Below are 24184 nucleotides of genomic sequence, written 5' to 3'. Positions count from 1 at the left end.
GGTTAAAATTTACCCCATTGAGTCTGATAACAACTTAGACAAGGAGAGCAGAGACTGTGCAAATTCTGATCCTATCATTGTACATCAAGTTGCAAAATGCCCTATTCACCATCGGTCTCATCCAATACCTTAAGTTCCAACTAACAGTTTTAACTTCAGACTGTTAGTGGGCCTAACAGTGGATAAAGTGGATCAGAATATTCTAGAACACCAGTGCAGTTCTCAGACTAAAGTGGCTCTGTAGGCTCGAAGGCTGCTTTTGTTCAAGAATCAGAGCATTGTTCTGGAGTGTTCTGGCCCGCTTAACCATTGCTTCTTAAAACCCAGCACTGGAGCTTAAAATCTTTGCCTTACACATTGAAACTTTGGTACCAAAATGGTACTGCTCTCCTCTTTTCATGATGTGCTCCATTGAATCCCACTAAACAGATAATGTGAGGAGAATGGGTGTCATTTAATCCATCACCAAGAACAGTGGGAATAACATGAATTTCACAGTATAAGGGGAGGTATAAAGCCTGAAAGCTTTGAGCATAATTCTCTGAAGGGGATTAAGTTATTTCTCAGAATGTGATAAGCTTATAAATCAGTAACATTCGTTTGAACCAGGATACATACTGTGACAGTACTGCCATTACCTGCAGCCTCTCCAGAAGTCCTGTTAGGGCCTGCAGCCAGGTCAGCCCATGTGTAAACTGCTCAGTGTTAATGATGCTGATTTCTGTATCCAGTTCTGGTACAATCGCTCCTGTCCTCCAGCCATGGCGGAGCATTAGGTCCTATTGATGATAAAAGATAAATGCTCTATAAACCTCTATAACTTACAATTGGTTCACCAGTGAAACAGTTTACTCATCATTTTACCCATGTGCATAAATTTCAATACAATGAAAGTGGGATTATAATTGATTGATAGCACATCTCACAGGAACATGAAGAACCTCAGTGATGTGCCATGCCAACGTGTGTTGTCCCATGTCTCTAGTGCTGCTCAGACTGATTGGAGTTTCAGCATTAAAACTTAAATTTGAAAACCGTATCAAGTGATCTGTAGGTCTCCTGATAGATCAATGGGTGAATGCAGTGCCTGCTGTGGGACTGTACCAAACAGACTTAGAAAGTCCCTGATTCAGTCCCTGGTCTGTACAGGATAAATGGACTCAGCTGGGACAAAATTGATCTCAGTTTCCCCCGACTAGATATGGGAGACGGTGGATGGAAAGGGAACTAGAAATCAGCCAGGATTCCCACTCTTGATTCCCATTTGGTAACCCTCTGTTGGTATCATTAGGTGAGGACAGGCTCAGCTCTGGTACCCTCAAAGTACCTTGCCAACACTGTCGCTTGATGTTCACACATGAGAAACCATATGGCAAGTTACCAGAGGCGGCTGCCACCAAAGGAAATGCATGAGTCAGCACATTGAGGGTGAGAGTGGGATAGAGGGAAGTTACAATCGCTCACACAGAAAATGCTAATATTACTCGATATTTTACATGTATAAATGGTACAACTCGTGGCTGTTGCTGTCATACAACATTTACATAGCTTCTGGGCCCAACTTTGCTGCTTCTAATCATAATTTACTCTTTGGATTTCTTCAGCTAAATCAGAATTAATTAGTGCTACGACCAATGCTATTACTGGTTGTGTTGAAGCTTTACCCAAGATAGGAAATCAAGACAGCACAAGTTGTGATAAAAAGAATACTGAAAATTCTGGAGATCTGAAATAAAAAATAAATTCAAAACAATGCAGGAAATACACAAATGTCAGTCACATTTCAAGAGGAAAGAACAGGTGTAATCGGTCAACGCATCTCCAGGTCTGACTTGCAGAGGAATTTATCCAACAACGCTCCTCTTCAACTGCCAGTCGTCAGAATGGGAAAAAACCCAAAGCAGTTTTAGTTTTCTTCACTATCAAGCTAAACTGTTCAATGTATTTGCTAAAGACAGCTGTTATATGTAACCTTTTGAAATGTGGACAAAGATGTAATCATTATTTAATATAGTGCAATAATTTCAGTTGTCAACACAAATTGTCAAAGGCATCATTACACATCTCTCAAATATTCCACTCAATACTCCACACTCCTACAACCTCAACTGATGTGAAGTATGGGAGCGTGTTTCAGCACTGTCCCCTATAAGCAAACGGTTTTGCTTTTCTTGATACAGTTTACGTTTCAAAGGCCAATGGAAAAGGATTACCAATCGGACTCTTTTAATCAAGGGTACATACCTAAACCCACGACTTACTTCCAGTATTTTCTATTTTTGTTTGTAATATCAGACTTGACCTGGTTGATAGGAACGAGAAAGCTAAATGCCGCTGGCAATAGAAACAGTGAGACTACTCACGCATAGCAATAGTCTGTATGCATCATCATGTTTTGTACTAACTCCAGGCCATTGACAATAGACTGCAGCAGCTTAGCTGTCAGTTTTAAATTTTCCACGCTCATTGATGGCATCAAGGGTCACTGCCACATTGATTTGTGCTCTACGCTCAAACTAGATTTAATCCAATAGGCTTTGTAAAATGTAATTTTCATCCGGGCATACTGCTTCTGCTTCCAGTTATCTGCCCTTTTGGATTCTTTCTCTAGGGGTGTCTTGGCTCTGCCTATTATGGCAGCTTCCTGTACTTAGGTCCTATGTGGAATCATTGACCAATAGGACAAAGGTGACCTCGTCTGTCGTGACTGGAAATCAAAGACTGCCGGCTTGGTAAGAAATAATACATGAAGCTTCTTAGGTAACGTTTGAATATTCATCCACGCAACATGCCCCATGTTACTCTTCTAAGTAGACTATGGTTCAATGCCTCTTACACTGAAGTTGTCCAGAAAAAAACATTTCAACTCATCACAAGTAGACTGCAGCTCTAACAGCAATCAGGGTACACTACCATGTCAGTACTTACATAACAGCATCTTTCAAATGAGTTAAAAACACAATACAGCAGCTCTATATCTAATCAAAATTTCCATGTGCGAGCAGCTTCTAACAAAACATCCAATCTGCCATTAGTGCATGAATCCGTAACAAACATCACAAGACAAAGTCAAACATTTTTCCTTAAATAAGTATACTCTGGAAATATCCCACCCAAATCAGTAAAGCAGGCAGACTTTACATCTGTGCCTGTAAAAAGAAAACAAGTACAGAACGTTATTCAGTGCAGCATACAGAAGAGAGTATCAATGATTATGGGTCAAAGCACAATCCAACAGCTTTCTAGTCACTGACCATTCATCTTTTTGTGAGCTGACCCATTAAGCTGCTGTTAAAATTCATGCAGCAGCATATAAATTATTTGGACACTAGCTCGGAAAATTCTGAGTTACAATGTAAAACTGTACTTACTGCGAGATCACTGTACAGATGGTCACCAAAATAAAGCACCTTGGATCCACGCCAGTCTGTCAACCGTAGGAAATCAAATAGGTTTCCCTGCAGATTGAGAGGATAAAGTCGAGTAAGGGTTGACATTTCAAAAACTGTTCAATGGGACAGATATGGGGTTAGCCTTCAAAGGTTACAGAGGTGTCTTGAATAATGCATCGAACAGATTCTTAGAAACCTAAAAACTGGTACAGCAATTGACCAGTGTTAGCCACAAAATGGCAGTTGCAAAATATCGAAAAAGAAAACCCACAACACCTGACAAAATACATATGTTAGATCATGGGTTCAAATAGACAGGGGGAGGGGTGGCACTTGCCAAGAGTGAACTGAAATGGCAGAGATAAATGGACTTGACCTGGGAGGTCTGGATCAGTTTGGATTCAGAAGCCACTTCTGAACTTACTCCCAATACCTTATTTTGCTAATTTCTTTAAATGAAAAAAATTATTAAATACACCAGATTTTTGCACAGACATTTCTTGAGCTAAAAAAAAATATATTGTTGACTCTTAATAAATCTGGACAATCAGATAACTGTCAGCTTGGTTCAGTGGTAGCTCTCTTGCCTCTGATTTAGTAGGGCATGGGTTCAAGCCCCACTTCAGCACATAAATCTAGGCTGACATTTCATTGGAGTACTGCATAGTTGGAGGTGCCACCTTTTTAATGAGACATTAAACCGAAGCCCCGGCTGCCCACTCAGGTGGATGTAAAAGATCTCATGGTGCTATTTGAAGAAGAGCAGGGAGTTGTTCTGCCCAACATTTATCCCTCAACCAACATCAGCAAAACAAACTATCCAGTCATTTGTCTCATTGTTGTTTGTAGGACCTTGCTGTGCACAAACTTGCTTCTGCGTTTGCCCACATAACAGTGACTACTTTAAAAGTACTTAATTGGCTGTAAAACACTTCGGGGTGGCCTGGGGACATAAAGGCACTATATAAATAAAAGTTATTTCTTTCTTTCAATAAAGTAGTGCTTCATGTAAAATAAAATACTGACTAGCGCTCCATTTGCCTCAGTTATTTAAAGCTGTAACGCATTGCAGTAATTACTTAATTTCCCAGTTGTCATGATTAAAGAAATGTAAAAATGTTAACCATCAATTTGGGAACAAGTATGGTTCCCCCTTCCCTTAGAAAAAATGACTTGTTTCTAAAATATGTATCAATAAAATATTAGTACAGTTAAACCTCAACATGATTGGCTCAACCTGCCACACTAACAGTCAATGTAGTTTTACACGGTCACATTAAAACCACATAAACATCAGGGTATCTGGACACAATCATCCAAAAACAATCTTTCTTTTACTTAAATGTATCTTTAAAACATTTTGTCAAAATGCACATTATATGTTAAAAGCTGCAAGAAGTAAGGGCTAATGCTGGCACAGTGCTAACCCCTTCTAAAAGGCAGATGGGGCAGCTTACAAAATATATACAACGCTGTTCAACAAATATGCAATCGTAACAAATATTTTGTGGACCACCCATCTCTTAATCGACCTTATTATGGTTTTGTTAAGTAAATATTAGGTAGCTGATGTGATCGCTAGTATTGCTTGGGGCTTACAACTGACTATTTTAAGATCAGCTAGCAGGAAACAACTTATGCAATGCACACAAAACCAGAACCAATCTCCTCAAGTAAAACGCCTTGGTTTCATTCCCATCAGCTAACTACAAAGCAATTATCAAACTGAAACACTGTACAAAGGTGTTCGGAATTTTACGCTTTTTTTTGCTAAATAGGACATCCAGGTTAAGCAAAAACAGCCCTGCTTTAGTAAGCCCTGAAAGAACTCACTGTCCTTTCCTGCATTGATGTGGAGATGCCGGTGATGGACTGGGGTGGACAAATGTAAGGAATCTTACAACACCAGGTTATAGTCCAACAGTTTTATTTGAAAATCACAAGCTTTCGGAGCTTACCTCCTTCGCTCACCTGACGAAGGAGGTAAGCTCCGAAAGCTTGTGATTTTCAAATAAAACTGTTGGACTATAACCTGGTGTTGTAAGATTCCTTACACTTTCCTGCATTGGCATTAATTTATATAACACTTCAGGCTCCAAAGCCAAAAGAGATATACACCTGCAACATAAACTGGGCTAAAGGTTTGTCAAACAGACTTAATTACATAGTAATTTGTGTTACAAGTATCTTTCTTCTCATAGTTTAGAATCTTACTGGTAACACAGGCCTTGTCCGACAGGCACGGAATAAAATCTGCCAACTTTAACAGGTTATTATACTTATAAAGAACGAAGAAGCTGTCAATTACATTGCAGAAATTGAACAGACTTAGTGATATGAAAAAGTTGTGCCTTTCTTTAACATGCCATGGTTTTTTGTGTTGACCTTATTTTGTGTCCTGTTCCTAAAGTTATTTACTTACAGTCTTATGCACCTAATTCCCACCAATGCCGCTCCCTGTAAATGGTCAGGAGCTGGGTGTGCATTAGTAATGCGAGTTTGCTCTTCTTTCGGTTTTTCTTTGTCACTCTTATGGGATTGCCTTATGCAGAGGACTTTTGCTTGACTTTGGGAACTTGAGCTGGGGAGACTCTCACATCTTATTGCCCATCAGTGCAGCCTGTCATTGCACCACTCACCCAGTGAGCGCATTCAGGCTACTTATAGAACTGTTTTGTCATTTGAACAGACAAATGGTGAAGATTGTGGTAAGATTGAATATGTTCACTGTCTATTGTCAGTCAGTAGAGATTCCAGCTGTTTTCATTCATCGGATGCATACAATTATCAGAGTTGATGGCACCTTTCTACCCTCCTGGTTCCTACCTTATGCTGCTGCTATTGTGGCACGGTATGGGCAGGAATTCCTGATCTCACAAAACTCCTGTGAAAAATCCCATCCACAACGTGCAGCAGAGTTCCATCCCCTGGAACAGCAGCATCAGGTAGGAGCTGGAAGCAGTGCCGATTTTCATCTGCAAACACACAGAAGCAGATACTAACTCCAAAATGCTGACTGTTCACGTGAAATGCAGACGGTTGGCATGTGTGAAATTGACAGCAAGGGAATGGTATTTCACACTGATACACTTAAGCCCATGCTATATCTGACAATGGATGGCAAAAATGAGGAAGATATTCTCTTCCCAAGCACAGACATCCTTTACGTTGTAAAGCACACATCCAGTTGTCATTGTTGCTGCATTAAATTTCAAATGCAGTGCAAACTGCAAGTGAGAGGCAACTGGTGGAAAGCAGATCTGCATTTCACTGAGAGTCATGTTTAAAATATGACAGGGTTATTGACAGAGCCAGATTGCCGCTCCCCAACTGACTGAGTCATGACATTGTCAAACTATGTATACGTATCCAGAAATACATCTGACTACAAGTTCTGTTCCAATCCTCACAAAGCATGGTCCAGCAATAAAAGTTATAGAAGCTGAGATTAAAAACTGATATGTTTGTTCTAGTTTACACACTGAAAAGATGATGCAGCTAATCAATGAGTGACTACTATACCAGATAAAATTTTGAAATACGTCCACAATTATTCTCCAGACTAATTATTATACTGTCCTGTGAATCAAAGATGAGGTTTGTTCTCACTATCAGGGCACTGCCTCTAACAGTCATTAGCATTCCCCTCCAAGCACCCAGTTTCTGCAGTAGCGCCCTTGTGTTGGCACAGTTCCTAATACCTTGCTTCATTGCAAAGTCAGTTGGCGCATATGACAAGAAATACTACATGTTTTTAAAGGACTTAAAGGCTGTAATTCAATCCTACAGCTTGCTGTAACTAAGAACCTTCTTTTGTTGCATTCTCACACTCTGTGGCACCATTAGAGTCCTTCATCTGAATAACAACCTTCTAGTTACCTCCACATATGCATTTTTCCACATGGCAACATGCAGACTGAAGTTTAAAAGTTAGAATCTCATACAGTCCGCTGTTGTATTTCAAATTTCTCCCTTCTCCGTTTGTCACGTTTCCATCTTCTATGTTCAAAGGTTGATGCATAATGATGAGAATTTACAGCCAGAAACCAGCGTTTGACTGTTTAGAAATATTTTGTACCTCTCTATTTTCCAAGCGCTGCCCATTCTGCATAAAAGGAATTCACCGTTGCACTGAAGTGATTTACATGCTAATTGTGAGCAGTGCTTACATAAAGGAGCAAGCTGCACAGGCTCAATGAGCCAACGGTCTCCCTTTTGTGTAGGAACTCCCATGGTTTATTCCTAAAAAGCCAATTTTGATGGATTTAGTTTCTGTTTGTAAAGAAATTATATGAAACAATTACTGAGTAGAAAGTTATTCACATGTTCTCCCCTCATCAACTTTATTCTCTGCTCTCCTGGATGGAATACACTTCCACAGGTGCTATGCTTTCTGGCACCGCGCACAGTTGGCCATTATTCTTGTGCCTGCTATTCATCCACAGGGGCATCACAGCAACATTCAATCTTGTTCTCACCCAATGTCCACACACATGCACTTTCCAGCAGATGTTGTGGGATAAGGATCAGGTGCAGGAACCCTGATCAATTTTCCACCCCCAAGCCCAGGGATACTGAGGCCAATTTTAGCACCTTTCCTGCAACCCTAGCTGACATCTGCCAACTCAACACTTACCAGGGATCGAACCTGGGAACTCCCTTGTTTGTATAGCTCAGCTACTCATTGGGTAAACTTATCATTTTCGTTTAATTACGAATTAATCTCAAATGTTACTTATTTTTCTTTTCATAGTGCTTTGTACTTATTTAGGCCACCTGAGCCATGATGACATTTTCCCTGAAAAGAACTATAGCTAATTGAGGTTGCTGCAGGCTAATGATTATTGTCTAAGGCCTGCCATCCAAGAAGTTATTTTTGTTTATGAAATGACTCTAATAAGGAATTCGTTATTTCAAAAAGTGTAGTGGACCTGAATTGTCACCTATCCATTTACTAATACTAAGAAAGACAAAGAAAGACTTGCATTTATATAGTGTCTTTCATGACCTCAGGACGTCCCAAAGTGCTTTACAGCCAATGAAGTATCTTTGAAGTGTAGTCACTGTTGTAATGTAGGGAAACGCGGCAGCTAATTTGTACACAGCAAGATCGCACAAACAGCAATGAGATTATGGCGATTATGACCAGATAATCTGTTTTAGTGATGTTGGTTGAGGGATAAATATTGGCCAGGACACCAGGGAGAACTCCCCTGCTCTTCTTCGAAATAGTGCCACGGGATCTTTTACGTCCACCTGAGAGGGCCACAGCTGACACCTTCAAAGACATCACTTCCTTCAGTATCTGATTTCTTGAAACTTTATTTCCACTTCCCCCTTAAGTTAGTTCCTTCTTTTCAGTTCCTCTGAACACTAGTTACCAGCCAATGGGTGGACAAATGACCCTCTCCGGTCTCCTGACATGCAATCAGTTCATAAGGTACATAAAAGGACTTATCCTCCACTTTTCCCTTCCTAACTGGGAAGCATCTCCTCGCTACTTGCTGCTTCTCCGTGGCCGGTTAGCTGGGATCAGAAACCCAGAAGGCTACCATGCACACAAAAAAAGACTGAAATTATGTAACATTTGGTTTTAACATGAAAACTGACTTCATGAACAGCCGCAGTAACGTGAGTGAAAATACAACTGATCTTCATCAGAGTCGCATTTCAATTTCACAGTGGATGCATGGGACAAAACATTCAGCATGTTTTGCTTGTTTGTTAGAATGAGAGGGATATTGTCATGGTAACAAGGAAGAAGGACTATGCTGAAGTACCCAGAGAATCACAGCATCAAAGACAACGATCTCTGAATTACAAATCAATGAATAAATTGCTATCGTAAAAATTATACAAATCTACTGAACTATAAAAAAAGCTGCATAATGAAATAGAAACAGCACATTTCAGTTAAATTATTATAGCTTAAATCTGAGCAGCCATTAATATGTATATGTATACGTGTGGCTTTTGACGGAACTCAGCTTGTTGTGCTTGGACTACACTGAGGTGAATATGCTTACAGCAGAGAGATGCAGCCAGGTCAGCCAAACTGGGATACAGCCAGCTCATCATTCTATTGTATTGCACATCAAAGCTGCCTACTGCTGTACATTCACACAGAAAAAAAATGAAAAGGAGGCAAGAGTTGGGGGGAGGGGGGTTGTATGGGAGTGGATGGGAGTACTGTCAATATAAAACTACACAGACACAGCCAATTTAGGTAATAGAAAAAAAATTAAAAGTCCACCTTATTACTCCCCTGATGGTCTTGTGGTTAAAGGCATCACTCAGTTTAGCAATAAACCATACAGACCAGATCACGTGAAGTTGAATTCTCAGTCGGTGCTAAATTAGCTGATCTCAGCTGGGGCAGCATAGGCCTCTGTGTCCCCAAGCTAAAGAGGGAAGAGGAGGAGGCAAAGGATTCTCATTCTGAAGTGTATATGTATGGACAGTGGGCGAGAACAGGATCCATCTCACCTGTGATGTCCTCCATTGTTGAATAGCCTGCTGAAGCTCACAGTCTAGGCTCACACAAAAATGGCCACTTGGGCCAGAGAGAGGGCTGTCTTTGAACTCTACCCCTGCAAGAGTCAGCATCTTCAGGAGAGGGTGGGAGAAAGTGGAAGAAAATTGGAAAACACAATATATAGAAAGCGGCCCTTCTTATAGGGGATATTCTAAGTTTCCCTTCTGCTGGAAACTCCATGGGGAGGGAATATAAAGATATCTCCTATAAGAAGGAATTATTTCCATATATTTTGCAAGCTCCCCACACCAGCAGGGAGCAAGTTGGCCAGCTGATTTTGCTCAGAGGGCAAGTAGAGTGGAAAATGCTTCAGGTTAACACCCCTTCTCATCTTGGCTGCTGAACTGCAGGTACTGAGCCAGTACACTTCGGAACTGGCCAAGTATTTCCCTTGCCTTCCTCCCAGGCCTCCAGCAATGCCACTCAAAGCTGGTCCTGATCAGGCCCAAGAAAGTCCAGCAATGACTCTCCATCATTTGTTCCTCACTGCTTGGGAAATGCCAATTGGAGACTCAGTAGAGTTGAAGTGGGGGAGGAAATCAAACAGAACTGCTTTACACATTGGTAGACTTAAATTGTCCTTATTCTTTGACTTTTTCTTACTTCTGCATGAACCCAACAAAAATCCAGTGAACTGTATAATCAATCAAATGTTTTAAAAGTTATTTATTTTCCAAAACAATCGCCTCCAATGTTATCGCTGCAGTGTTTTTCCTTTCTCTCCCCCCCCCTGCCAAACTACCCTAAAAAATCCCACCCCTAATCTGAAAAGTTTGATTTCTTTAAATCTTTTTTTAGCCTCACGCTCTTGGCTCGAGCAGTACTGAAATATTCAACATGGGTAATTAATTTAACTATAACCAGTTAGAGAAACATAGTTGGTAAGACCAGTCTTTCTCCAGCTTTAGTCTACGGTTCAACTTACAAGAAGAAAAACAGCCTTGACGTATATTTTTCTCCATTTATGAAGTCTACCGAAAAAGTCAGCTTGAGTATAAGGCAGGTTTCCCACTTCATGCTGACCAACATTAGTAAACATCAGAGAATATGATCCCAGCAATGCAATACAGATCAAGGGAATGTTGGAAAACACACTGTAGCACTAAACACGGACCAATTGTTCTGACCTGTTTATACATCTTGCCCTTCTCTAGTTTGTTGATTTTGTCCCACTGCAGTGCACCCGTGTCATCCAGTCTTCTGAAAGGCCTGACAAAAGAAAACAATCATTACCCAGCCAGTAATTAGACAGTCCGAGGATGAAACTGCAGAAAAATTGCAACCCAGACAGACTTAATCTCTGTCATTAGATGCCAAGTAGCCAGGCATAGTTACACAGAAAATGCAATTCCATATATTTACTTTGTGCTCTTAATTTGGGAAAATACTATTTTCCTTCTGATCAGCTTTCCAAAGAAGGTTTGCTTGACCCTTTCTATGTTTGCCTCTCTGTGCTCTTGGCTTTTACCATAAAGAGATCCTGGGATGAGTCTGTACTTTACATATGCTTCTAGATATTTTTCTTCATTGAAAATCACATTAGTCCAGAAGAGTTACAGTTTATAGTTATTTAAAATTGGTTATGTTTTCTATCTGACAGCGTTGAATGGTTTTCTACAACATGTAGAATACATATTGTAGCCAAACTAAAGTGAACAGAATAGTTAAGGATATGCTCCACTTCAAACGCTTACAACACCACTTACTTGCGCTTATCCGTAAAAAAGGTCGGCTTGTCAGCTTGGACGATCACCAAGTCAAAAAGATCCCGCCAGTCCTTTCCCGCCATGTATTTCATTCCTTTATCACTGTAAAAAAAGAGAGGGTACGTGAAGAAGATTGTGTAAATACATTACCACATTAGTGCACTTAGGATGTGCTTTTTTCTCAAAAACGTATCAATCTTAATGGACTGTGGACTTTTGGTAACATGTACTATACATAGTCTAGCAACAAAGGTCTGCCTATTTTCAAAGTTTCTTTGCAGCTGACTGGTGATTTGGTTTAGATTTGTAGTTTGTATGAAGGGACAAGTCATACCCAGCAGTGAAATATGACAAATACTTTCACAAGTTAGGCTGGCCTGATATCTCTACTCGTGACTTACTAGTTTATCACTGCCGGCCCTGTCAGGTTGCGTTTACATAATTTTAAAATTAATTTATGTGACGTCAATGGTGCAGAGATACAAAAAAAACTTCACAATTCATAGACCACACATGTAGTATGAAGGATTTATTACAACTGGAGTGATGGACAGACTTTAAAGCAATCCTGTCAAAGAGGGTCAATTTATTACTTCATACTTGGAAAGAAAATCAACACAACTGACAGCAAGGCTCATGAAATTAAAGGTACAGTTATACTTGTACTTAGTACCAGATGGATAAAATCTTTAAAATCAGATTGTTTTGTAACTGAGATAAGCAAGCAAAACATTTGCTATAATTTGGATATATAAGGGATATTCTGCGTAATGCTGAGTGCTTCAAAAAATAAGGAGCAAGGTATAAAGAAAACCTCCAACTCCAAATGATTTCCTTTTAATTTAAATATGTTACCGCCTTTAGGATGCTGCCACTTCTCTAATGCAAAAGAGAGCGAATCTTGGCTCTCAGTTTCTTTAGGTTATATTTTATGTTGCATTCTGAGATATTCACTATCGCTTGCACTTTTGTTAAATACCCAAAATGCTTAGCTCCCCAAAGACTGTGTTTACAGAGTGAGGATAAAGTGTGTTTACACCACTGTTGATCATTAGGATCAAAGATTAACAAAGTCATAAAAAGTGCGAACAATGCACTGGGGTTCATTTGAATACCATTACCAGCACCTGTTGTCCGAGAAAATGGTCAATGTTGAGTCCGGAAGGTTGTAAAGTGCCTAATCGAAAGATGAGGTGTTGGTCCTCGAGCTTCTGTTGAGCTTCATAGGAACAGTGTAGGAGGCCGAGGACAGAGAGGTCAGAGTGGGAGTGGGACGGAGAATTAAAATGGCAAGCGATTGAAAGCTTAGGGTGCAACTTCAGATCATAACCACTGCTCCCATTTTTTTTAAGCAGGTATTGGTATTGGTTCTGCTGTTGCCATTTACAGCTCCTCTAGACCCATCTTTTATTTCATTACTTGTCCCATTACCACCCCCTTTGCCTTGCACCATCATCCCTCTTGTCAGCCTAACCTGCTGAGTATTTCCAGCATTTCCTGTTTTTATTTCAGATTTCCAGCATCCGCAGTATTTTGCTTTTGGACACAAATATAAGATAGTCATTAAAAAATCCGATAAGGAATTCAGGAGAAACTTCTTTACTCAGAGTGGTAGAGGCGAAAAGCATAGATGCATAGAATCATAGAATGTTACATTACAGAAGTCGAGGCCATTCGGCCCATCGAACCAGTGCCAGCTCTTTGTAAGAGCATTCCAGTTAGTCCCATTCCTCGGCTCTTTCCCCATAGCCCTGCAAATTTTTCCCTTCAAGTATTTATCCAGTTCCTTTTTGAAAGCCATGATGGAAGCAGGTTCAACCACCCTTTCAGGCAGCGCATCCCAGATCAGAACTACTCAATGCGTAAAAATGTTTCTCCTCATGTAGCCTTTGGTTCTTTTTCCAATCACCTTAAATCTATGTCCTCTGGTTCTCGACCCCTCCGCCAATGGAAACAGTTTCTCTTTATTTACTTTACCTAAATCCTTCATGATTTTGAACACTTCTATCAAATCTCCTCTCAACCTTCTCTGCTCTAAAAGCTTCTCCAGTCTATCCATGTAAGTAAAGTTTCTCATCCCTGGAACCATTCTAGTAAATCTTTTCTGCACCCTCTCCAAGGTCTTCACATCCTTCCTAAAGTGCGGTGCCCCGAATTGGACACAATACTCCAGTTGTGGCTGGACCAGTATTTTATAAAGGTTCAACATAACTTCCTTGCTTTTGTACTCTTATGCCTCTATTTATAAAGCCCAGGAACCCGTACACTTTCTCAACCTGTCCTGCCACCTTTAAAGATTTGTTCTCATATACCCCCAGGTCTCTCTTTTCCTGCACCCCCTTTAGAATTGCCCCTCCTCATTCTTCCTGCCAAAATGTATCACTTCGCACTTCTCTGCGTTAGATTTCATCTGCCATGTGTCCGCCCATTCCACCAGCCCGTCTATGTCCTCTTGAAGTCTATTACTATCCTCCTCACTGTTTACTACACTTCCAAGTTTTGTGTCTTCTGCAAATTTTGAAATTGTGCCCTGTACATCCAAGTCCACGTTATTAATATATATCAAAAAAAGCTGTGGTCCTAGCACTGACCCCTGAGGAACACCACTGTATACCTTCTTCCAGTCCGAAAAACAACCATTCACCACTACTCTCTGTTTCCTATCACTTAGCCAATTTCGTATCCATGCTGTCATTGCCCATTTTATTCCATGGGTTTCAATTTTGCTGACAAGCCTATAATGTGGCACTTTATCAAACGCCTTTTGAAAGTCCATGTATATATCAACGCATTGCCATCATCAACCCTCTCTGTTACCTCATCAATAAACTCAATCAAATTAGTTAAACATGATTTGTCTTTAACAAATCCGTACTGGCTTTCCTTTATTAATCCACACTTGTCCATTTAAGACGAAGCTAGATAATTACATGAGGGATAAAGGAGTAAAAGGATATGTTGATAGAGTGACATTAAGTAAGGTGGGAGGAGGCTCATGTGAAGCATAAATACCAGCATAGACCTGTCGGGCCGAATGGCCTGTTTCCGTGCTGTAAAATTCGATGTAATTCTATGTAATGCTATTGCAGTTCTGAAAAGGCTCACTTTTAGCAGCTCCTTTGGACACATGGTCAGTCTCTCAATTCAATTTGTCAGGGTCGGCAGTTGCATTTATTTGCGACTGCATTGGACGAGTCACAGTAGTAAGAATGGGTCAACATGAAAATCAAGCCTTTCTGACTGAATAATGGCCCAGCCATTCACTTTGCACAATTCACTTTGCCTCATTATGGAACATCTTTGGACTTTAAGATAGTTTTAGGAAGTTGTGCTCCTGCCATGGAGTTTCAGGTGCTGGGAGCACATTCAGACGTGGAGGATTTCCTCTCTGTTCAAGAATGAAAATTTTACAAAATACTGGCCTGCCAGAATTCCTAATGTAGAATCCTGGCTTACAAAGCTCTGCATCAGGAGTACAAATCTGTAAATTCTACCCTTTGATGTCAACCAGGCAAAAAAAAGGGTTTGTTCCCCAGCAAGGAATTCCAATTAAATCAATGTCAAAAACATAGACATACTAACATAAGGAACAGGAGTAGGCCATTCAGCCCCTCCAGCCTGTTCCACCATTCAATTGGATCATTCTAGATAGTAGAATGAAAAGAAGATAGGGTCTTCTTTCATTTTTTTTTTTATTCGTTCACGGGATGTGGGCGTCGCTGGCAAGGCCAGCATTTATTGCCCATCCCGAATTGCCCTCGAGAAGGTGGTGGTGAGCCGCCTTCTTGAACCGCTGCAGTCCGTGTGGTGACGGTTCTCCCACTGTGCTGTTAGGAAGGGAGTTCCAGGATTTTGACTCAGCGACAATGAAGGAACGGCGATATATTTCCAAGTCATATATTTCATATTTTTACGATAAAAAGATGACCCATTATATAGGTCACTTAAGTTGCATTCATAAATGTTGCTCATAAGTCTATAACATTTTAGTCAACCATCCCCTTTTAAAAACTACCCTTAAAAGGTGAACAAACGTCTAGTGGGAGCTCTTATTGTTTAAAGCACGCCTCTTTTATACAAGAAAGTTATTCTTCTGTTTTTATAAAAAAACGGCAATTTTATCACCTATTAGCAACCCTCGAGTAGCGTGTTTCTTCCTCCTCTTTAGGAAACTTTAATAATATCAAGGGCTGTATCTTGAGTGGCTTCATTATAAGTAGCCAGTGTACAACCTCAAAGCCAACTGACCCCTAGGAGACCTGGCTACTGGCCAGAAGTGAAAATTTCCCAGATTATGGTGTAATTTCCTTGGGTCAGACAGCTCCATAGCAACTCTCAGTCCAGTCTGGTGTTACAGCCCCTCTGCTTGCAATAGACCAACTCCAGAATATGCAGGTGCATTCCCGTAATTAATGCCATCGCAGTAGTCTCGCAGGGAGGGAGCTCCTACCAGAGGGAATTCATGGCAGGGATTTCATTGCCATTGGAAAAAAAGTCACTTAGAACAAAAAATACACTTTCATTCCCCTTTTAATTAGAATTATAGAATCATAGAAGTTTACAACATGGAAACAGGCCCTTCGGCCCAACATGTCCATGTCGCCCAGTTTATACCACTAAGCTAGTCCCAAAACCATAATTATTATGGTTTGAAGTTGTTTTCTAGCTATTTATAATGAAGCCGCTCAGGGATGCTGCCGATAGGTACACTTTCATTTCCCCATTAATTATTACTGTACTAGGCTGGAACAGAACACAGCACATACAACCCAAACGCGAAGATAAGTGTTAAAACATTATGGCAAACTAACGTGACTATGATCTGCTGGGTTTTTTGTAAGCCTCACTTTTACTCAGCATAGAGCCACACTTTCTGGACCATGGAGGAAAGGCACTGGCTCATCCCAACATATTACAATTGAATCCAGCTTCCATTTATTTTTGGACTGATTACTTACAATTGCTAAATGCAATGTGGAGCTCATTAATTCAATGGTCATTGCATATCTTAGTCACAGACTCCCATATGATTTTGGAATGTTATAAACCACACAATAAAAGAGAGGAGAAGCTAACCCAGTATCTAGGACAGTAATGCCCTCCCGGAAGGATTTCATTCAAACCCAACTTTAAGATTATGGTAAGAAAATGACAAACAGCACAGATGACAAAAGTTACCACGTACACAAAGTTGAAGGGACTGTTGGTTATAAGGAAGAGCTTCTTTCCATTATTAACCAGCCGGTTTAGGACAGCATATGTTTCTTCTCCATGAAGAATGTGTTTTTCTGCGATTGGGGAGGGAAGAAGAAGATTGTCAATCTATTCCAATACTAATACGGAGCACTTTTTTTGCTTCAAAAACAGAAATCCTTGATACACCTCCTCATTTTTCAGCATTTTGCTGAGGGTAATGGAATAAGACAGTTGGTGAATTTCAGATCTAAAAGTCAATCTCATCTCTCATTTCCTCACTTTAAGTCTAATTCATTTAAGATTACAGTTCCAGCTCCATTATTTAACAAATCTTCTTGCAAACCTATAAAAAACATTTGACTCAACCTACAAATTGGACAGAGTTGGGTGCGGGAATTGTGCGGGTCTGATTGCGGGAGCCTAGCTGTGTCCATCAACCCCTCCATCACGTGCCACTAGATGAGGACGAAAACTCACCAAACAGATGAGGAAACGTCAAGAAATACAGCTTTCAAAGTTCTACCCAGGGTAGTTATAGTCAGTTTGCCGTTACTTCCTGCATATGCTGCGAGTCCATGGATTGGTGTTACGCTGTTATACACTGAATATTGCTCTCCTGGAATGAGTGGGTGGGGGAATGAGGGACAAGGACAGGACAGACACATGCGCAGGAAACAGTATAGCTTGCACTGGATGAAAACATATCTTTACAAAGCCATTCCAAAACTCTAAGTGCTGCAACTCTGTAGTGAAGCTCAACATTATAATGCTGAATATTACAAATGTAGGTAAAGCTGCAGCAAACCCACCACTGTAGAGTTAATATATAAAAGGCCCAACAAATGGCTGAACTATTGATCTTAAAAATAAGCAAAGATCCAGTGGAAGCTCAGGAGCCAAATATATTAGCAATAACACATTAAATATTCATTCTTTATGCTAAAATTAGAATCAGAGAATGGTTACAGCATGGAAGGAGGCCATTCGGCCCTTTCGAATCCGTGGACTTATTTGGACAAGTAACTCCAGCACAAACTCCAACCTTGGTGACAAGTGGCTGATGAGTCTGATTGCTTGAAGTAATGTTTAATCTTGATAAGATTAAAAAGTTGAGATTCTGGCCTAGAAATTAGAGATGTTGATCTGTAAAATAGCAATGTTGGATTCATACTAATTTCAAAGAGGAGCCCAGCAATTGTGCTGTCCAAGGTGGGGAGGGGCAGGATTTGCTACAATTGGCCTCAGCACCCCTGGACTAGGGACAAATAAAGAAAATCAGCCAGGAATGTGCCTCTGAGTGTACTGAGCTCAGCTGTGATGTTCTTTCTGGTTAATTAGTCAGACAATGTTCAACACCCACAATCAAGTCCTACACATGAAAAAAAGCCACGTGGGTGATGTACTGGAGACATGCCAGAATGAGTGGAACTGGACCTCAACATGAGTTTGTACATTTAGGAGTGGATGGGTTCTAGACAATAACTATCAGAAACTTAGAACTGTGATAACTTATAAACTGAATAGGACATTGCATTTGTGCAATCGTGCAAAAAAATAATTGTTTGGGAACATTGTATTTCCATTAAGTGTGGTGTGAATACATTATTGAAATTAGGTCTTCCGCATGTAAACAATGGCTCACATTTAAATTGGCCTTCCATTTAAATACATAATTGTTTCCCCACATTACAACAGTGACTACACTTCAAAAATTCATGGGCTGTGAAGGGCATTGGAACATCTGGATGATGCAAGTTCTTTCTTTTCTTTCTATCTACATTTCAATAGGCAGCAGACTGGACAGATACTAGCTTTCTGAGGCAACCTTAGAGGCACAATGTTATTATTTCAGTGACAAAGATTTTGCTGTGAGCAGCGAATGAACAGCGCCAGCTATTCATTAGACTTGCACTTGCCCATAGACTTTCTATGAGCTTTTGCACAGCACATTACTGTCAACGGGACAGCCAAACAACGGGGCACCATCTGCAGGGCATCTAGGATCTCTGTGAACAGGGCAAGTAACTGTGTATCTCCTTGACTAATCAGACTGAAGCATTGTTAATAACAGCGCAAAGTCAGAAACAGGAAGTGTAAGTTGAATAGCGAATTCTATGTCATAGCGAAATAAAGAGAGGGAAAGAAAGATTGGGATTAAGAGAAAGCGATTAAAGAGACAGAAAGAAAAAAAGTTTTAAAAAGTTTATAAATTTGTTTTTAAAATGTTCAATAATAATTAAAATCTGAAGGAATGAGACTACACACTTGTAAAAAATTAATTTTCAGTGCCAGAGAAATTGTTTGGCAGTAATTAAGACTTACCATGCCGTTAAAAGGGTACTTACACTGGAATGGACAAGCCCTAATGTTTTTTGGTGAGTTTAGTCCAGATAAGTACATTTGAACGGTGAGTCAGCTTTTGGAGGAGCAGGGCATCTCGAGCAGCAAATTCCCAATTTCCGCGTTTAATTGCGCACATCAGGTCACCGGAAGTTAATGTTCAATTTGCACATTAATAATGGTAAGCGCTGTTAGTCTCACCATTATTTTTACAGCAAAATCTGGCCCATTGAGTTAGCTTATCATTGAAATAAGAGTATGAAGCAGCGAGTAGGACTGTTACAGAGAATTCATTCTCCAGATCAGTGCTGTCTTAATGATTACCTGATGGGAATCGCCTACTTAAATCCGATATTTGAGCATCTAGCATCCCAGATGTTCAATAAATAAGGTTTTGAATTATTTTGTTAAGCATTTACAGGATTATATACAGTTTCTAACAGGTCTAACCCACTTTGGGAGACAACAGTGTTAAATACTGCTCACTTACCCATGTCCTTTTCAATCCAATCGTACATCATTCCTTTGATATGGACGGTACTTATGGCATCCTGAAAAGACAGAAGAAACCAATAAGGATTTCAACGTTTAAGAAGATTTTATTCTTTCATTTCATAGGTTCTCGATAAAATATTTATATCAAAAATCCTGAATTCTTGATTCCCCCATTAGCCCCCCACCAAACTAACAATTATATGCTTTTAGGAGACCCCTCCCCCAGAAGTACACCCACAAAAAAATGTTCTAAATGGTGACAATCACATCTACAAATGTCCTTCCGGAGTACTGCACCTCCAGTTGCGCTAGCTCAATCTCCTCATTTGCTGGCTCTCTCTGCCTTCCGGATGTTTCTGCCTCTCTCTGTTTTTTTTCTCTGTTTTTTTTCCCTGTTTGTTTTTTTGTTGAATGTGTATTCGGGGGTTCTGCAGGTGACACCTCTCTGTCTGAACACGGTGATTGCCTTGGCAACGGGCAGTTGCAGGGGCAGTCTGTAAACACCATGTATTGTTCTATATGTATAAATGCGTAGGCTTCAAGGAGCTCTTGAAACATTTGCCTGAGGAAGGAGGAAATCTCCGAAAGCTTGTGAATTTAAAATAAAATTGCTGGACTATAACTTGGTGTTGTAAAATTGTTTACAATTGTCAACCCCAGTCCATCACCGGCATCTCCACATCCTCCTTCCAGCACAGTGACATAAGCCAATCCAGCAGCTGTTCAAAGTGGGCCATCCTTTTCTCACATTTGTACGCGGGCAAGTACTACACATCTAGGGTCCGGCTACAGCGCCAATCTTTTCTCAATCTGTTAAATGGAGGCTTGAGCGCACCAAGAAACAAATTGGCAGGAGATGACTCCGTTTAAGTCCATACTCTGAAAAAACACAAGCGGGAATCTGGGATTGCAGATCCCTGTGTAGATCCCTTGCCAGCCCTTTCTCCTCTGCCTTACCCTCACACCTCTTCCACTACCAACTACATCACCGCCACAGACTGACAATTCCAGGAATGAGAACGCACAAACAGACTTGCATTGATATAGTGCTATTTAAGTCCTCAGGACATCTCAAATAACCAATTAATTACATTTGAAGTTTAGTCACTGTTGTTTTGTAGGCAACCACAGCAGCCAGTTTGCACACAGGTTTAGGGACGTATGCTGTCCAGGACACTGGGAGTACTCCCTGTTCTGCAAATAGTGCCATGGGATCTTTTATATTCACCTGAGCAGGCAGATGGAGCCTCAGTTCTCCCTTAGCACTACAGTGAAATAGCAGCTGTTCTTTGTGCTCAAGTCCTGGAGTGGGACTTCAATCCACAATCTTCTGACTCAGAAGCCAGTGTGTGACCACTGAGCCATGTTCATATTAAATAACCATTTTACAAGGAGAAAGAGGCACTTCTCAGGAATTCAGAAGAAAATCTGAGGAAATAGGTCTTTCAAACCATCCTCCCATTTCAGCCAGCGTCCCCATGGGTAATTAAGTGGTTACCTTGCTTTGTATTTTTCTACTTTTGGCTGAAATATCATTCTTTCTTTAAAAAAAATAAAAAGCAGCCACTACAAACAGAAAGAGAGGAACGAGCAGGCCTTTGGCTAACCTCCACCCTATTGATGGGTGATATACTTTCTGGATGGCTCTCATCCTTAAGAACTTACACTTCATTTACATTAGTTTTGTGCCACATTAATGCCACCACTTCCCAATACTCAAGTCAAGTGCAGCCTGCAGCATCTCCAAAGTAAAGCCAAGGCCAACCATAGGGGTGACCTGTTCTTCATCGGGCCTTCTCAAGAGCTGCCCTCAACGACTCCAGCAATTTAATCATGGGGTTGCCCCCATCTGTGCAAAACGCAAGCCCCAGAAGCTGGTGACATTAACGTAGCACAAAACCAACATAAAAGCAGCTTTAAGCAGACATTGTTATGTATACCTGCCAGCGCAGTCACACGATGGTAATAGTCACATTGACCAACTATTGCGCTTACAATCAAGAAGAGATACAGTGCTGAAAGCCCAGTGGGACAAACCACCTTCAACACTATATCCACTTGGAATCACGTTACAACAATAAAATAATTCCTTTGGAAGGACAATAGATGCAAATCAAAGCTCATTCTGGCTGTCCACTAATAGCAACAAACACGTTGGGGTCGATTTTAACTCCCAGGCAGGAACACGGTAAAGCAAGTAGCCATCCCGCTGGGAGGGGTAAAAGAGAGGCCCGGCCGATTGTAATGGCCAGGCCTCATTAACATGCCTCTTGCCGATTTCCCGACCAAAATGGCAGTGAAGTGGGTAGGAAGTGGCTGCCTGGCTGTTAAAATTAGGTGGCAGGAGGTCGCCGCTGGGGACCCAGAAGAATGGTCCCCGGCACAAGGTAAGTGCTCTGGGAGGGGAATCCTGGTTGGGAGAGGGGTGGCGGGGGGGGGGGGGGGGCGGAGGAAGCCCAGGGAAGGGCTCCCCCCACCCCGAGGATTTCTTATGGACCTGGAGGAGCACTCTGGCTCTTCCTGGTCCACAAGGAAACCTGTAAAAAAAAATTAAAACCCACCTACTAGGCCTCTTCTGGCCCTGGTTGCTGTCCCCGGCAGGTTTTGCCTGGCGGGGAAGCCGCCATTGCTCGATCGCTCAGGCCTCAGTTTAAAATGGTAGATCGGGCCTCAATGATGTCACCGGAAGCTGATCTGCATATTTAAAGAGGACCTCACTGGTTTATCATAGAATGGTACAGCACATTCGGACCCATCTTGCCTGTGCTGGCTCTTTGAAAGAGCTATCTCACTCCCCTGCTCTTTCCCCATAGCCCTGCTTGGAACAGGTGCCTGCAAGGAGTGGGTAAGTCCCTCGCTCAATTTTAACTGGTTACCGTCAACCGGGAGGAAGTTCAAATTGACCCCATTGTACTGTACTCCTTTCAGTTTAATTCAGAAACTGAAATTTGAGTGGAGAGGACAAGTTTCTGCTGTGTTTGCTGACCTACACTATAAATAATCTACAGTAGTCATCATTCCAAGTTCTCAATTATCTCCCAGACCAGTTCCAACTTACTACAGCGAAGATGTTATCTGCGTGATTTTGTTATACAGCACAGACAATTGTCCGAGACAACCAAAATGCTTGCCTGGACAACCAAATCTTTTATTAACCAATGTTAACAAATTGCAGACCTGAAAGTATGATACTCTCAAGTACTCACTTCATGCCCCTATTCAAATGCTAGCTAATCCTAACTTGAAAATATTAATACATCACTTTAGAGACCAGAATCATTTTTTTAGAAAACCTTTGTCCCAATACAGTATGTTTCTGCTCTTCATTTGTTCACTTCTCTAAACTTTAAAATACTGACCATAAATTGCCTCCCTGATCTCTGCTCCTCGAACTAAATCTGGGCAGTTCTTAACTTGGACCAAAATGATGCTATGAGATACTAACACATGATTAATTAACATTTGTCCTAGTTCCGTTATTTTAGCAGATGCATTGATCCATTAAAAATAAATGTGCTGACACCTCCACTAAAATAACAGAGACAAGAATTTTAGAGTACACGTTGTTCATAATTATCCCCCCAATCTAATTTAATGGCCCTAGCTTTCTTTCCACCTTTTATCCATAGGCACAGTATTGTGCCAAATCCTGCTTCAAACTGAATTCTGTTTACTGTGCAGCCAAATCAAAGCGATTTAAACTTACTATATAGAAAATTGAAGAAGTCAATCTAGATTTTAAAATTCTCTCCAACACCATTATAAACAGGTTTTAACTTTCTATGGTTGTAGTCAGTTTTAGGAAGGTACCATTTATGTACTCATAACTTTGACCTCTGCTTTTTGACCCAAAATTCCTGACAATCACAGAGCCAGAACCTGGAGGAAAAGTGTAGCAATTAATGGTGTAAGTAAATAAACCACATCTTCCTGCAAGTGCTGCAACAACTTCTATATATTGTAGCCCTTGGGGTTTAATGTGGCTCCTTAGCTCCTGGGAGATGAATAATGATTGTGAAACACTGCAGCTTTAAGATTCAATCTGAGCTTTTCAATTGCATTGTGTTTGTTATCAATGACATTTCTTTACGGGCAGAGAGAGAAAAAAGGAGCCATTAGTTTCAGTAACCTGAAGATAAATGACAGCAACCAGAGGCTATCCTTTCAGCCTTGTTATTTTTGTGTTTCTAACAGTCCCTGATTAGATATGAAATGGCTCTGATCAATCTACTATCAATTGACCAGAAACTTAACTGGACCAACCACATAAATACTGTGGCTACAAGAGCAGGTCAGAGGCTGGGTATTCTGTGGTGAGTGACTCACCTCCTGACTCCCCAAAGCCTTTCCACCATCTACAAAGCACAACTCAGGATTGTGATGGAATACTCTCCACTTGCCTGGATGAGTGCAGCTCCAACAACATTCAAGAAGCTCGACACCATCCAGGACAAAGCAGCCTGCTTGATTGGCACCCCATCCACCTCCCTAAACATTCATTCCCTTCACCACCATCGCAC

General features: G+C 40.9%; 1 protein-coding gene across 1 annotated transcript in view; it reads right to left on the bottom strand.

The window, feature by feature from the left end:
- Window positions 1-24184, bottom strand: part of LOC137334385 (5'-nucleotidase domain-containing protein 2-like) — a 63725-nt gene that overhangs the window by 5767 nt on the left and 33774 nt on the right. Inside the window, exons 7-12 of the mRNA XM_067999101.1 lie at window positions 19660-19720; window positions 16819-16921; window positions 11634-11735; window positions 11055-11136; window positions 3372-3458; window positions 639-779 (exon numbers count right to left, since the gene is read on the bottom strand). Coding sequence (XP_067855202.1) covers window positions 639-779; window positions 3372-3458; window positions 11055-11136; window positions 11634-11735; window positions 16819-16921; window positions 19660-19720 — 576 coding nt within the window. The remainder of the gene's footprint in view (window positions 1-638; window positions 780-3371; window positions 3459-11054; window positions 11137-11633; window positions 11736-16818; window positions 16922-19659; window positions 19721-24184) is intronic.

Source organism: Heptranchias perlo, chromosome 17 (assembly GCF_035084215.1).
Source record: "Heptranchias perlo isolate sHepPer1 chromosome 17, sHepPer1.hap1, whole genome shotgun sequence".
NCBI lineage: Eukaryota > Metazoa > Chordata > Chondrichthyes > Hexanchiformes > Hexanchidae > Heptranchias > Heptranchias perlo.
The sequence above is the reverse complement of the archived record's forward strand: the minus strand, read 5'-3'. Positions and strand labels throughout refer to the sequence as shown.